The sequence below is a fragment of the Bubalus bubalis genome, chromosome 3 (assembly GCF_019923935.1).
Source record: "Bubalus bubalis isolate 160015118507 breed Murrah chromosome 3, NDDB_SH_1, whole genome shotgun sequence".
NCBI lineage: Eukaryota > Metazoa > Chordata > Mammalia > Artiodactyla > Bovidae > Bubalus > Bubalus bubalis.
In genome coordinates this window covers 100,918,200-100,931,813 of record NC_059159.1, presented here as the reverse complement: position 1 = coordinate 100,931,813, position 13,614 = coordinate 100,918,200, and the positions used below count along the sequence as shown (strand labels likewise).

General features: G+C 39.3%; 1 protein-coding gene across 1 annotated transcript in view; it reads left to right on the top strand.

Annotated features, from left to right (window-relative positions):
* UHRF2 (ubiquitin like with PHD and ring finger domains 2) overlaps positions 1-2,814 on the top strand; it is a 73,052-nt gene extending 70,238 nt beyond the window's left edge. Inside the window, exons 15-16 of the mRNA XM_006076449.4 lie at positions 696-794; positions 1,797-2,814. Coding sequence (XP_006076511.1) covers positions 696-794; positions 1,797-1,943 — 246 coding nt within the window. The 3' untranslated portion in view covers positions 1,944-2,814. The remainder of the gene's footprint in view (positions 1-695; positions 795-1,796) is intronic.
* Positions 2,815-13,614: the final 10,800 nt, after the last annotated feature.

Here is a 13,614-nt window from a genome sequence, read left to right as displayed (position 1 = left end):
TTAAACAGCTTGGATAAAATAGAACACAATAATGGCTTTTGAAGATTAAAGAGTACTCATTTGATCATGTTTGCTTTAGAAAGCTTGACCTTCTAATTTAATCCCAGTTTGAGTAAATGTTAGCAATAGGAAAACAGGGGATTTTTGGATTGGGGCAAAATATCACAGAAAATTATCCTAGGAATATAAATACATTGATTCTTTGGGGTTTTTTTTAATACTACAGTATTATTGCCAAGTGGTTTCATCTTTTTCAGCATAAAAAATAAGTATTGAAGTTTTATAAGAGAAAAGGGTGAATAGATATATTAGAATATATATAGATATATTTAGAATAACATGGAGCTTTTTGAAAATCTGTATGTAATGACCTTAAGACAAGTTGTTCATGATTTTTTTCAAGTGAAAAATAGTAATCTCTGAAGTATGTTTTCTTTTTAAAGTCATATCTTGACTTTGCAAACTTTGCGACTGAATCCTAAGATTTAAAAACTAATATGTTTATCTTATGGATGAGATTTCTGCAGTTTCCTATTACACATTTGCTTGTAGTTACAACCACTACTTGATTTTTTTTCTTGATAGAAAGCATATATACTAAACGTGATTGACACTTTTCCCCCCAATTATTTAGAATTCTGTTAATATATTATGAAATGCTAACCTTTTTTTCTTTTGCTTGGGTACCATTTTAGAATTTTCTGAAAAAATTGGAACAATCTTTTATGTGTGTATGCTGCCAGGAGCTAGTTTACCAGCCTGTGACAACAGATTGCCTCCACAATGTCTGTAAAGTAAGTAGAATTCTTTTCTCATTTTCCCTTATTAGGCAAGGAGGCACACTAACCTCCAAACCTGTTTTTAGCTCATGAAAAAGCAGTTTTTTTTCATGAAGCAGAATAGATAAGGAACCTTGCTGGATAGGAAGCATTTAATTTCATCTTGGTGGTGAATGCATATTTTAATTCTACAGCAGTTCAAATCTATATAGTCGCCACATTCTATCACGTTTGAAATTATTGAAGATGAATTGAAATGGAAAAGAAAGTTAGGTGTTGCTGGTGTTTTCTATTACAACTTATGTATGTCTCATATTATAGTGCAAACTGAAATAATTCTGTGTACTTAACAGAATCTAGAACAAATTCTGTCTGGCAGCATACACAGAGGAGTTGTGTATTGCCTTATCAGTGTGGTATAAAAGGAATTTGAATTTCAGTCAAACCAAGGTTGGAATCTTGTTCTACTGCTTGGTGGTTATATGTCCTGACCTAACTTCTGAGGTTTAGTTTCTTTTGTAAAATGGAAACAGACTTTCCACATAAGTGTTTTTATCTGACCTTGAGTCAGTTAAATAGTATCTTTTTGGAAAACACATTATATAAAATAGATAATTTAGTTTTAAGGAGGGAATTCCTGAGTTGTGTTTTTTTTTTTCTTTAGTGCCCCATCAGGAAAGATAAGGATTAAAATCCAACCTGGGTGAGGCTAGTGGGAACCATGCAGAATTCTAACACTCAATTCACTGAATGAGGAAATTTATATAAAAATTGTCATTTGCCTGAAGTCTCACAGTGTGTGTTAGAGGTGAAACTGAAGCCTTGTCTGTAAGTTCATTTTCATACTGCAGGTTCAGGCCTTGACAGTTGTTCATCTTTTATGTTTCTCTTGTTGCCAAACAGTAAGTTTCTAGTTCTATTCAAAAGCCTAAATTGTTGAGTATTTTCTATGTGCTTTATACCCTCAGATGAAATCAGGTGTGTTTACTTTTCATTTTGCTTTTGGTTTTGCCTTAGGATTGTTTGCAGCGCTCCTTTAAGGCTCAAGTGTTCTCCTGTCCTGCTTGCCGGCATGATCTTGGCCAGAATTACATCATGATTCCCAATGCGGTTCTGCAGACTCTACTTGACCTTTTCTTCCCTGGCTACAGCAAAGGACGATGATTTGTCTACTACTGTGTTGCTCCCCATGGCTTTTTGGACAATAAGGAATCTAAAATGGTTGGGGGTGGTTGGGAGGGGTGGAAGCAATGGTGGACCATATCTCACGTTCTGAAGCAGCTAATCCTCTTTCCTACATAGCCATCATCTTGTGTGTGTAGTAAGAGGCCCATTTCTCAACTGTCTTTTAAATATCAAAAGGTAGTTCTTGTCAGTTAACAACTAGTTTTAATGAGTAAGAAGTCAAAGCCTCAGCTCTAGTTGATATCCAAGTTATGATTTATTTTGCAACTACCTCAGGACAGATTTATGGGGATTTTTTAAATCATTGAGAAATTAGTTAAATGAAATTTTAGCTACACACTGCCTCCCAAATATTAGTTGTGCCTGGTTCATGTAATTTGATTTTAGAAAAGGAAGTGACACTTGAGATTGTTGGAATGAACGCAGCTTCTGTAGTGTGCATAATACATTTTTAGTGTCTTCTTCCATTTCAGTGTGTGTTTTGCAAGAACAGGTTCATTTTTTAGCCCATTTTGTGAGCTCCATTGTGCTTTTTTCTGGTGTTTTATGCAAGTTGACTACTAATGAGAACAATATGAATGCATCGTTGCTGCATTAGTGTAATGTGGTGTGGTTTTGCACTTAAAAGAGGTATTCAGATGATCTAGTTGTAAATTTCATGAAAAGCCTCTTCTGTACTAGTCAAACTGCTTTTAGTGAGTCTCACCAGTGGTTTTACATCTGCAGAGCATTGAGGACTGGGCTGACTTTTTGAGAGGATTGAAATTGCTTCATATTGTGATCCTAAATTTTATATTCACTATATTCCCTAAAGTATACCTTAATAAATATTTTATGATCAGAAAAAAAATAGCTCATCTTGCTTCACTTTTTTACATTTGTATGTCTTATATTTGTAGGTATCTTTAAGAATCAGTCACTTCCAGAGTATTTCAGTGTGTGTTTTTACTGAAACAGACATTATGCACAATTTTTTACTCTTGATTTTTGGTATTGAGAACTAGTATGAAATCTTAAGTACTAAAGGACAGATTTCACCCTGAATTTGATTTTTTTTTTTTTTTTAACTAAATGGGGGGAAATTTTCAAATTAAGAACCTAGTGACTATTTTATCTATAACAACTCAGTCTTATGTTCAATTTTAGCATAATCAGTGATACTTGTTTCACAGACATGAGAATATTCTAAAACAGTTCTAGTTTCTGAAACTAAATTTTCACAAAAGTTTTAATATTATTGAGTCAGTTTTCCTGCCCTTGAATACAGAGTCAGAAATGCAGCCAGTATTTATTGAATATTTGCTTTGCATTTGTTCATTTTCATGTGTACTCACTTAACCCTACTGACAGTCCTAATAGGCAGAACTTCTTAAGCCCTTCTTATGGATGAATATCAAAGGCACAGAAAGGTTAAGAAACTGGCCAAAGTTCACTGGACAGGGGAGTGACAGAGCTGTGCTATGCACAGGCCATCTGAGTCTCAACCTGGCAATCTACTTTGGGCTACATAGGCTTACGCTTGAATATAAGCCAGACTGGTTTCAGAACTTTTCCTGCATTCAGTTAAGCTCAAACATAGTGATTGGAGCTACTGTCAGCGAGGGCTAGTTTTAAACATTGGAGTCGTTTTTATTTTGAATAAATTAGGTTGAGAATGAATCATTAAATTGCATCATCTGGTGTTGGCCATATTGATGCATGAAGAGTGGGGAATACCTTCCAGTTTCAACTACTTGAACTGGTTCTACTACTTTTATTAGGAAAACAAAAGATTCCCACATTTATGGTATCTGTTTATTTAACTTTGCTATAAAATGATAGACTGTGAATAAAAAAAGCTGATTACAGTTTAACGTGTTCAGAAGTGTCAAGAATGTCTCAAAGCTAAACAATTTTATGTTGCTCAAGCTTTTTTTGAAGACTTCAAGTTTTTTTAACATAAAGCATAAGAAGTTTAAAAAATTTAATGGTAATTATATCCTCAAATCTAGTAAATATTTGTTCAAATTTCTCTTGTCTCAAATATCATAAATGGATATTTAAGTTTGTTTGACTCAGGACCCAAATAGACTTTAAATTGTTACTACTTGCTATCTTAGTATCTTTAATTTGTGTATATCTACTGAATCTTTTTTTTTCTTTGCCTTTTATAATTTGCATTTTGAAATGTCAAAAGCCTTTCAAACAGAATAGATTTTGCCAGTTGTAACCATGTGGTACAGTTTAACCTATTTTCTCCTAAATTGGTAGTTAGAATTCAAGAGTGACCAGATTTAGACTTAAAAGTGTGGCTGGGTAGGCAGCAAGACTTCTTCATAAGTGTTGTAGTTGTCCATCAGGAAGGTGGAACATAATATTTTATTGTCTCTTAGGCATAAGTTTGAAAGATGAGATTTTTTACTGGATTCTGTTACATTTAGTAAGTTATCAGATCAGATCAGTCACTCAGTTGTGTCTGACTCTTTGCAAATCGCAAAGCACGCCAGGCCTCGCTGTCCATCACCAACTCCCGGGGTTCACTGAGACTCATGTCCATCGAGTCAGCGATGCCATCCAGCCATCTCATCCTCTGTCGTCCCCTTCTCCTCTTGCCCCCAATCCCTCCCAGCATCAGAGTCTTTTCCAATGAGTCAACTCTTCGCATGAGGTGGCCAAAGTACTGGAGTTTCAGCTTCAGCATCATTCCTTCCAAAGAAATCCCAGGGCTGATCTCCTTCAGAATGGACTGGTTGGATCTCCTTGCAGTCCAAGGGACTCTCAAGAGTCTTCTCCAACACCACAGTTCAAAAGCATCAACTCTTCGGCACTCAGCCTTCTTCACAGTCCAACTCTCACATCCATACATGACCACAGGAGAAACCATAGCCTTGACTAGACGAACCTTTGTTGGCAAGGTAATGTCTCTGCTTTTGAGTATGCTATCTAGTGACTGCTAAGCACTCAGCCACTTTCATAAGGGCAAGAGTTTCGGAATTTTCTTTTTTCTAATTAGAGTAGGCAGAGCCCCTAGTTTTAGAACTTCTAAATAGTGTTCAGTCATCAAATATGTGCATGTTAGTATGTTTCAGTGTTCTAGGTGGTCTTTTGGGAGCTGGCAATCGAAAACACCATTAGCTCTCTCTAACCCTGTTGTGAGTGTTTAGCTAACACAAGGGGGCCCTGCCTATGTAAAGCTTAAAGCTTTGGATTCAGTATAGATTCTGCTTACAAGAGCCGGCTGGGGATCTGCTCTGACTTGCCCACTGTGTATTTCTCTTTATGTACCAGGGACAAAACCTTTCCCTATTCTTCTTTAGGACACTCTGAAGATAGAGCTCATGAATGTCTACCTGTTTGATTTGAGGAAATTGAACTTGATGGCCTACCAGTTCACAGTGAGAAGAGTTTTAAATCTCTGAAAGAACTGATATTTAGTAACTGGGATTAATCAGACACTACACAGAAGAAGATTAAACACCAGTCACTGGACATAAGAAATCAAGAGATAGCTCGAGGGACTAAGTAGGCTGACCAAATGATGTATTGAAAAAAATGAAAGAATAAGGGTTTTACAAGTATATCCTCGAGTATAAAATCACATTGTTTTGGTAGAATAGGAACAAGCTGCTGTACAAAAATAATTTGAAATTTGAATTCTTGGAAATAAACCAGACTGTGAAAGGAAAATGCAACAGACAAAACAGAATGGACACGGCCAGAATTTGAAGATACTGCTAAGTAATCCATTATATGAGTATCCTGCAATCTGTATTAATCTACTGATGAACGTTTGGGTTGTTTCAGGATTTTGCTTTTATAAGGCATGCTGCTGTGAAACTTTGTGAATCTTTCAAAAAGTTTGACATCTCGTACAAAATTAAATATGTGTTTAACATATAACCCATCAATTTCATTAATAATTATTAGGGAAAATGAAGAACTGTTTCTAAAGCAGTTTGTATCATTTTGTATTATTGAGAGTTCAGATTGCTCCACATCCTAACACTTTATTTTGTTCTTTCATTTCATTATAACCATTCTGGATAGAGGGCATGTTGTATCTTTTGGAGGCAAGAGAGGGTTGAAAATTCAGTGACCAGAATGACTGTGGTGACTACCAGCTATACTTTCCACCAGCTGTTTCTGGCTCAACTGCATATGTTAGGATTGTATATCCCAGCCTCCTTGTGGTTGGCTAGGACTATGTGACCATTTAGTTGTGACATAAGTGCTATGTGTCACTTCTAGGCAGATCATTTCATTGCCCTTCAGAGCTTTTTCCCCCTTCCATGGAGACAAGTAGCATCCAGATAAACGTTTTGTATCAAAGTGGGGTCCCCAGCCAACTTGTGATATACGTGCAACATGAGTGTGAAGTACAGTTTAAGAGCCTAAGGTTTTTGAGTTTTTAATATTTTTGAACTACAACTTCTACTGTTTTTAAACTAAATTCCTAAATATCCAAATTAATTGATAAAGCTATTGATAAATTGGTTGGTAGTGTGGTGGGCAGCCTCTAGGATGGTCCCCAGTGATCTCTACCTCCTAGGCTTCATGCCCTTTGTAATCTCCCCTCTGTGAGTGTGGGCTGGAATGCTTTCTTCTTGTTCATGTAAGGTAATGAACAGAAGGGATGTTACTTCCAAAGTTAGGTACCGTGGCTTCCTCTTGGGCACCCTCTCTTGCTCATTCTGGGCATGTTTTACATGTTCTGTAGTTTGAACGATTAGAAACTATAAACTGAATAAAAACAAACAGAATCGCAGAGACTTGTGGGACAGTAACAAAACCAACATTCATGTCATTAAAGTTCCGAAGGAGAGAAAAAAAGTTCAGGACTGAAATCACACTTGAAGAAATAACGGCTGGAAAGTTTCCAGATCTGACAGAAGATAAAATCTAAATTCAAGAAGGTGAATGAACCTCAAACAAGACAAACGTAAAGAATGCCGGGAGAAATATCAATAACCTCAGATATGCAGATGACACCACCCTTATGGCAGAAAGTGAAGAGGAACTCAAGAGCCTCTTGATGAAAGTGAAAGTGGAGAATGAAAAAGTTGGCTAAAAGCTCAACATTCAGAAAATGAAGATCATGGCATCCGGTCCCATCACTTCATGGGAAATAGATGGGAAACAGTGGAAACAGTGTCAGACTTTATTTTTGGGGGCTCCAAAATCACTGCAGATGGTGATTGCAGCCATGAAATTAAAAGACACTTACTCCTTGGAAGGAAAGTTATGACCAACCTAGATAGCATATTCAAAAGCAGAGATATTACTTTGCCAACAAAGGTCTATCTAGTCAAGGCTATAGTTTTTCCAGTAGTCATGTATGGATGTGAGAGTTGGACTGTGAAAAAGGCTGAGTGCCGAAGAATTGATGCTTTTGAACTGTGGTGTTGGAGAAGACTCTTGAGAGTCCCTTGGACTGCAAAGAGATCCAACCAGTCCATTCAAAGGAGATCAGCCCTGGGATTTCTTTGGAAGGAATGATGCTAAAGCTGAAACTCCAGTACTTTGGCCACCTCATGCAAAGAGTTGACTCATTGGAAAAGACTGCTGCTGGGAGGGATTGGGGGCAGGAGGAGAAGGGGACGACAGAGGATGAGATGGCTGGATGGCATCACTGACTCGATGGACGTGAGTCTGAGTGAACTCCGGGAGTTGGTGCTGGACAGGGAGGCCTGGCGTGCTGCGATTCATGGGGTCGCAAAGAGTCGGACACGCCTGAGCAACTGATCTGATCTGAATCGTTCAAATTAGATAATTCTTAATGATCTCTACGTCCGCTGATGATTTCCTCTGTCATCTGCATGCTGCAGTTGAACCCATTCGGTAAGTTTTTTGTATTTTCTAATTCCAGACTTCCTGCTTGGGTCTTCCGTATATCTCTTACTCAAGTTTATGTTATGAGTAACTTTGCATTGGATCCTACATATTTTGAGTATTATGTGAATCTTGTTCCTAATTAAATCTTCTATTGTATAAGGCCAACTGTTCAGGTTCAGTGGGGTTCAGCCCCACTTTTGTGGCTCAGTGTCAATTTTCAAGGCCTTTGCAATGGTATTCTGGTCTGCCTCAACTTGTATGCTACCTGAAGCCAGTTGAAACCTGGGCAGCAGTCCACTCATAGTTCATTTTGCCATGTTGATTGTGGTCACTTTCTTGTGTGGTCTGGCTGAGGGTGTGCCCAGGACTTCATTAACACATTTAAAGGAACCCTTTCTCTAGCTTCTTTCTCTCTGTAATGTTCCCTCAGTCTCTATAGTTAGGATGGCTGAGGTGCTGCCTCTTTGCAGCTGGCCACTCAATACAGGGCAAGGAAGGTCCACAGGGCTCCTCCTATAGTCTTACCCACATCCAGTGACTGGGGAATGTGTGTTCACTTGGAGTGGGGCAAGTATAATCAAATTAATATTTTCATACATATCACCCTTTTCCCACCCTTTGGTTTATGAGAGCAGGCTTTTAATATTCTTCATCTGCACCCACTTATGTTTTCAGGTTTTAGATGTTCCTTGCACCCAAGTCAAAGGAAAGTAAAAACAAAGGAAAGTGGCATAAGAAAACACCCAGGAAACTTCCAGGTCATTCCTCAAGTTCCAAAGTGACTACGCAGGTGACTAAGCTTTAGATAGCTTTGTATAACTCATCCATGGTTTTTAGTTATATTTAGCAGCAGGAATAAGGTGAAATATATATACTCCATCTTGTATGGTACTCAAACCACCAACTTCAGTTCAGTCACTCAATCCTGTCTGACTCTTTGCAATCCCATGGACTACAGCACACCAGGCTTCCCTGTCCATCACCAACTCCCGGAGCTTATTCAAACTCATGTCCATCAAGTCGGTGATGTCATCCAGCCATCTCATTCTCTGTTGTCCCCTTCTACTCCCACCTTCAATCAATCCCAGCATCAGGGTCTTTTCCAATGAGTCAGTTCTTCAATCAGGTGGCCAAAGTATTGGAGTTTCAGCTTCAGCATAAGCCCTTCCAATGAACATTCAGGACTGATTTCCTTTAGGATGGACTGGTTGGATGTCCTTGCAGTCCAAGGGACACTAAAGAGTCTTCTCCAACACCAGAGTTCAAAAGCATCAATTCTTTGGCTCTCAGCGTTCTTTATAGTCCAACTCTCACATCCATACATGACTACTGGAAACAACAAAGCTTTGACTAGATGGACATTGTTGGCAAAGTAATGTCTCTGCTTTTTAATATGCTGTCTAGGTTGGTCATAACTTTCCTTACAAGGAGGAAGCGTCTTTTACTTTCATGGCTGCAGTCACCATATGCACTGATTTTGGAGCCCAAGAGATAAAGTCTGTCATTGTTTCCACTGTTTCCCCATCTATTTGCCATGAAGTGATGGGACCAGATGCCATGATCTTAGTTTTCTGAGTGTTGAGTTTTAAGCCAACTATTTCACTCTCCTCTTTCACTTTCATCAAGAGGCTCTTTAGTTCTTCTTCACTTTCTGCCATAAGGGTGGTGTCATCTGCATATCTGAGGTTACTGATATTTCTCCCAGAAATCTTGATTCCAGCTGGTGTTTCATCCAGCCCAGCATTTCTCATGAGGTACTCTGCATATAAGTTTAATAAGCAGAGTGACAATATACAGCCTCGACATACTCCTTTCTGGATTTGGAACCAGTCTGTTGCTCCATGTCCAATTCTGTTTCTTGACCTGCATACGTATTTCTCAGGAGACAGGTCAGGTGGTCTGGTATTCCCATCTCTCTCAGAATTTTCCGGTTTGTTGTGATCCGCACAGTCAAAGGCTTTAACATAGTCAATAAAGCAGAAGTAGATTTTTTTTGGAACTGTTGCTTTTTCGATGATCCAGCATTGTTGGCAATTTGATCTCTGGTTCCTCTGCCTTTTCTAAATCTAGCTTAAACATCTGGAAGTTCATGGTTCTCGTACTGTTGAAGCCTGGCTTAGAGAATTTTGAACATTACTTTGCTAGCATGTGATATGAGTGCAACTGTGTGGTAGTTTGAGCATTCTTTGGCATTGCCTTTCTTTGGGATTGGAATGAAAACTGACCTTTTCCAGTCTTCTGGCCACTGTTGAGTTTTCCAAATTTGCTGGCATATTGAGTGTAGCACTTTAACAGCATCATCTTTTAGGATTTGAAATAGCTCAACTGGAATTCCAACACCTCCACTAGCTTTGTTCACAATGATGCTTCCTGAGGTCCATTTGACTTCACATTCCAGGATGTCTAGCTCTAGGTGAGGGATCACACCATTGTGATTATCTGGATCATGAAGATCTTTTTTGTATAGTTCTGTGTATTCTTGTTACCTCTTCTTAGTATTTTCTGCTTCTATTAGGTCCATACCATTTCAGTCCTTTATTGTGCCCATCTTTGCATGAAATGTTCCCTTGGTATCTCTAATTTTCTTGAAGAAATCTCTAGTCTTTCCCATTCTTTGTTTTCCTCTATTTCTTTGCATTGATCACTGAGGAAGGCTTTCTTATCTCTCCTTGCTATTCTTTGGAACTCTGCATTCAAATGGGTATATCTTTCCTTTTCCCTTTGCCTTTCACTTCTCTTCTTTTCACAGCTATTTGTAAGGGCTCCTCAGACAACCATTTTGCCTTTTTGTATTTCTTTTTCTTAGGGATGGTCTTGATCCCTGCCTCCTGTATAATGTCACAAACCTCCATCCATAGTTCTTCAGGCAGTTGTCTATCAGATCTAACCCCTTGAATTTGTCACTTACACTGTATAATCGTAAGGGATTTGATTTAGGTCATACCTGAAAGGTCTAGTGGTTTTCCCTACTTTCTTCAATTTAACTCTGAATTTGGCAATAAGGAGTTCATGGTCTGAGCCACAGTCAGCTCCCAGTCTTGTTTTTGCTGACTGTATGCAGCTTCTCCATCTTTGGCTACAAAGAATATAATCAATCTGATTTCATTATTGACCATCTGGTGATGTCCATGTGTAGAGTCTTCTCTTGTTTTGTTGGAAGAGGGTGTTTGCTATGACCAGTGCATTCTCTTGGCAAAACCCCATTAGCCTTTGCCATGCTTCATTCTGTACTCCAAGGCCAAATTTGCCTGTTACTCAAGGTGTTTCTTGACTTCCTACTTTGCATTCCAGTCCCCTATAGTGAAAAGGACATCTTTTTTGGGTGTTAGTTCTAAAAGGTCTTGTAGGTCATCATAGAACCAATCAACTTCAGCTTCTTCAGCATTACTGGTTGGGGCATAGACTTGGATTACTGTGATATTGAATGGTTTGCCTTGGAAACAGATGGTTCTGTCATTTTTGAGATTGTATCCAAGTACTGCATTTTGGACTCTTTTGTTGACTATGATGGCTACTCCATTTCTTATAAGCGATTCTTGCCCATAGTAGTAGATACGGTGGTCATCTGAGTTAAGTTTACCCATTCCAGTCCATTTTAGTTCGCTGATTCCTAAAATGTCAATGTTCATTCTTGCCATCTCCTGTTTGACCACTTCCAATTTGCCTTGATTCATGAACCTAACATTCCAGGTTCCCATGCAATATTGCTCTTTACAGCATCAGACTTAACTTCCATCATGAGTCACATCCACAACTGGGTGCTGTTTTTGCTTTGGCTCCATCTTTTTATTCTTTCTGGAGTTATTTCTCCACTGATCTCCAGAAGCATATTGGGTACCTACCAACCTGGGGAGTTCATCTTTCAGTGTCCTATCTTTTTGCCTTTTCATACTGTTAATGGGGTTCTCAAGGTAAGAATACTGAAGTGGATTACCATTCCCTTCTCCAGTGGACCATGTTTTGTCAGGAATCTCCAGCATGACCCATCCGTCTTGGGTGGCCCTACAGGGCATGGCTCATAGTTTCATTGAGTTTAGACAAGGCTGTGGTCAAATGTGATCAGATTGGTTAGTTTTCTGTGACTGTGGTTTTCATTCTGTCTGCCCTCTGATGGAGAAGGATGAGAGGCTTATCAGTTCAGTTCAGTCACTCAGTCGTGTCCAACTTTTTGCGACCCCATGGACTGCATGCAGCACACCAGGTCTCCTTGTCCATCACCAATTCCTGGAGTTGATTCAAACTCATGTCCATTGAGTCGGTGATGCCATCCAACCATCTCATCCTCTGTTGTCCCCTTCTCCTCCTGTCTTCAATCTTTCCCAGCATCAGGGTCTTTTCCAATGAGTCAGTTCTTCGCATCAGGTGACGAAAAGTATTGGAGTTTCAGCTTCATCATCAATGAATGATGATGAATCAGCTTCATCCTTCCAATGAATATTCAGGGCTGATTTCCTTTAGGATGTACTGTTTGGATCTCCTTGCAGTCCAAGGGACTCTCAAGAGTCTTCTCCAATACCACAGTTCAAAAGCATCAATTCTTCGGCACTCGGTTTTCTTTATAGTCCAACTCTCACATCCATACATGACTACTGGAAAAAACCATAGCATTGACTGGACATACCTTTGTTGATAAAGTAATGTCTCTGCTTTTGAATATGCTTCTAGATTGGTCATAACTTTCCTTCCAAGGAGTAAGCATCTTTTGATTTCATTGCTGCAGTCACCATCTGCAGTGATTTTGGAGCCAAAAACATAAAGTCTGTCGCTGTTTCCATTGTTTCCCCGTCTATTTGCCATGAAGTGATGGGACCGGAGGCCATGATCTTAGTTTTCTGAATGTTGAGTTTTAAGCCAACTTTTTCACTCTCCTCTTTGACTTTCATCAGGAGGCTCATTAGTCCTTCACTTTCTGCCATAAGGGTGGTGTCATCTGTATATCTGAGGTTGTTGATATTTCTCTCTTGTGCTTCCTCTAGCCAAGCGTTTCTCATGATGTACCCTACATATAAGTTAAAATAAGCAGGGTGATAATATATAGCCTTGGCGTACTTCTTTCAGGATTTGGAACCAGTCTGTTGTTCCATGTCCAGTTCTAACTGCTGCTTCCTGACCTGCATACACATGAGGCTAATGGAAGCTTCCTGATGGGAGAGACTGACTGAGGGGGAAACGGTCTTGTTCTGATGGGTGAGGCCATGCTCAGTAAATCTTTAATCCAATCTGTTGATGGTCTGGGCTGTTTTCACTCCGTTACTTGACCTGAGGCCACACTATGGTGGAGGTAATGAAGATTACTTCCTTCAAAAGGTCCCATGCTCTCACTGCTGCATGCAGTGCCCCCAAACCTGCAGGCCACCACCAACCCACACCTCGGCCAGAGACTCCCGGACACTCATGGGGTCACTGCTCCTTTCTCCTGGGTCCTGGTGCACACAAGGTTTTGTTTGTGCCCTCCAAGAGTCTCTTTCCCAGTCTTGTGTAAGTTCTGGCTGCTCTATGGTGGGGTTAATGACGACCTCCTTCAAGAGGGCTTATGCCATACCCACCAAGAAGCCTTTCAAAAACAGGTTTAACAATAAAGGAACTCTTGAGAGGAAACTCACATTTGTCAAGCATTTATGTGTCAGACATTATGAGTGATACTGAAACTTAAGAGCAACCCAACAAAGAAGACATTCCTCTTCTATTACAAAGAAACTGGCTCAGGAAATGGAAGGAAAGTAACATCTATGCTATGTTCTGTGCCTATTGGGGTTTGTTTGTTTTTGAAGATTTTTTGATGTGGAGCATTTTTAAGGTCTTTTTTGAATTTGTTAACAATACTGTTTCTGTTTTTTTT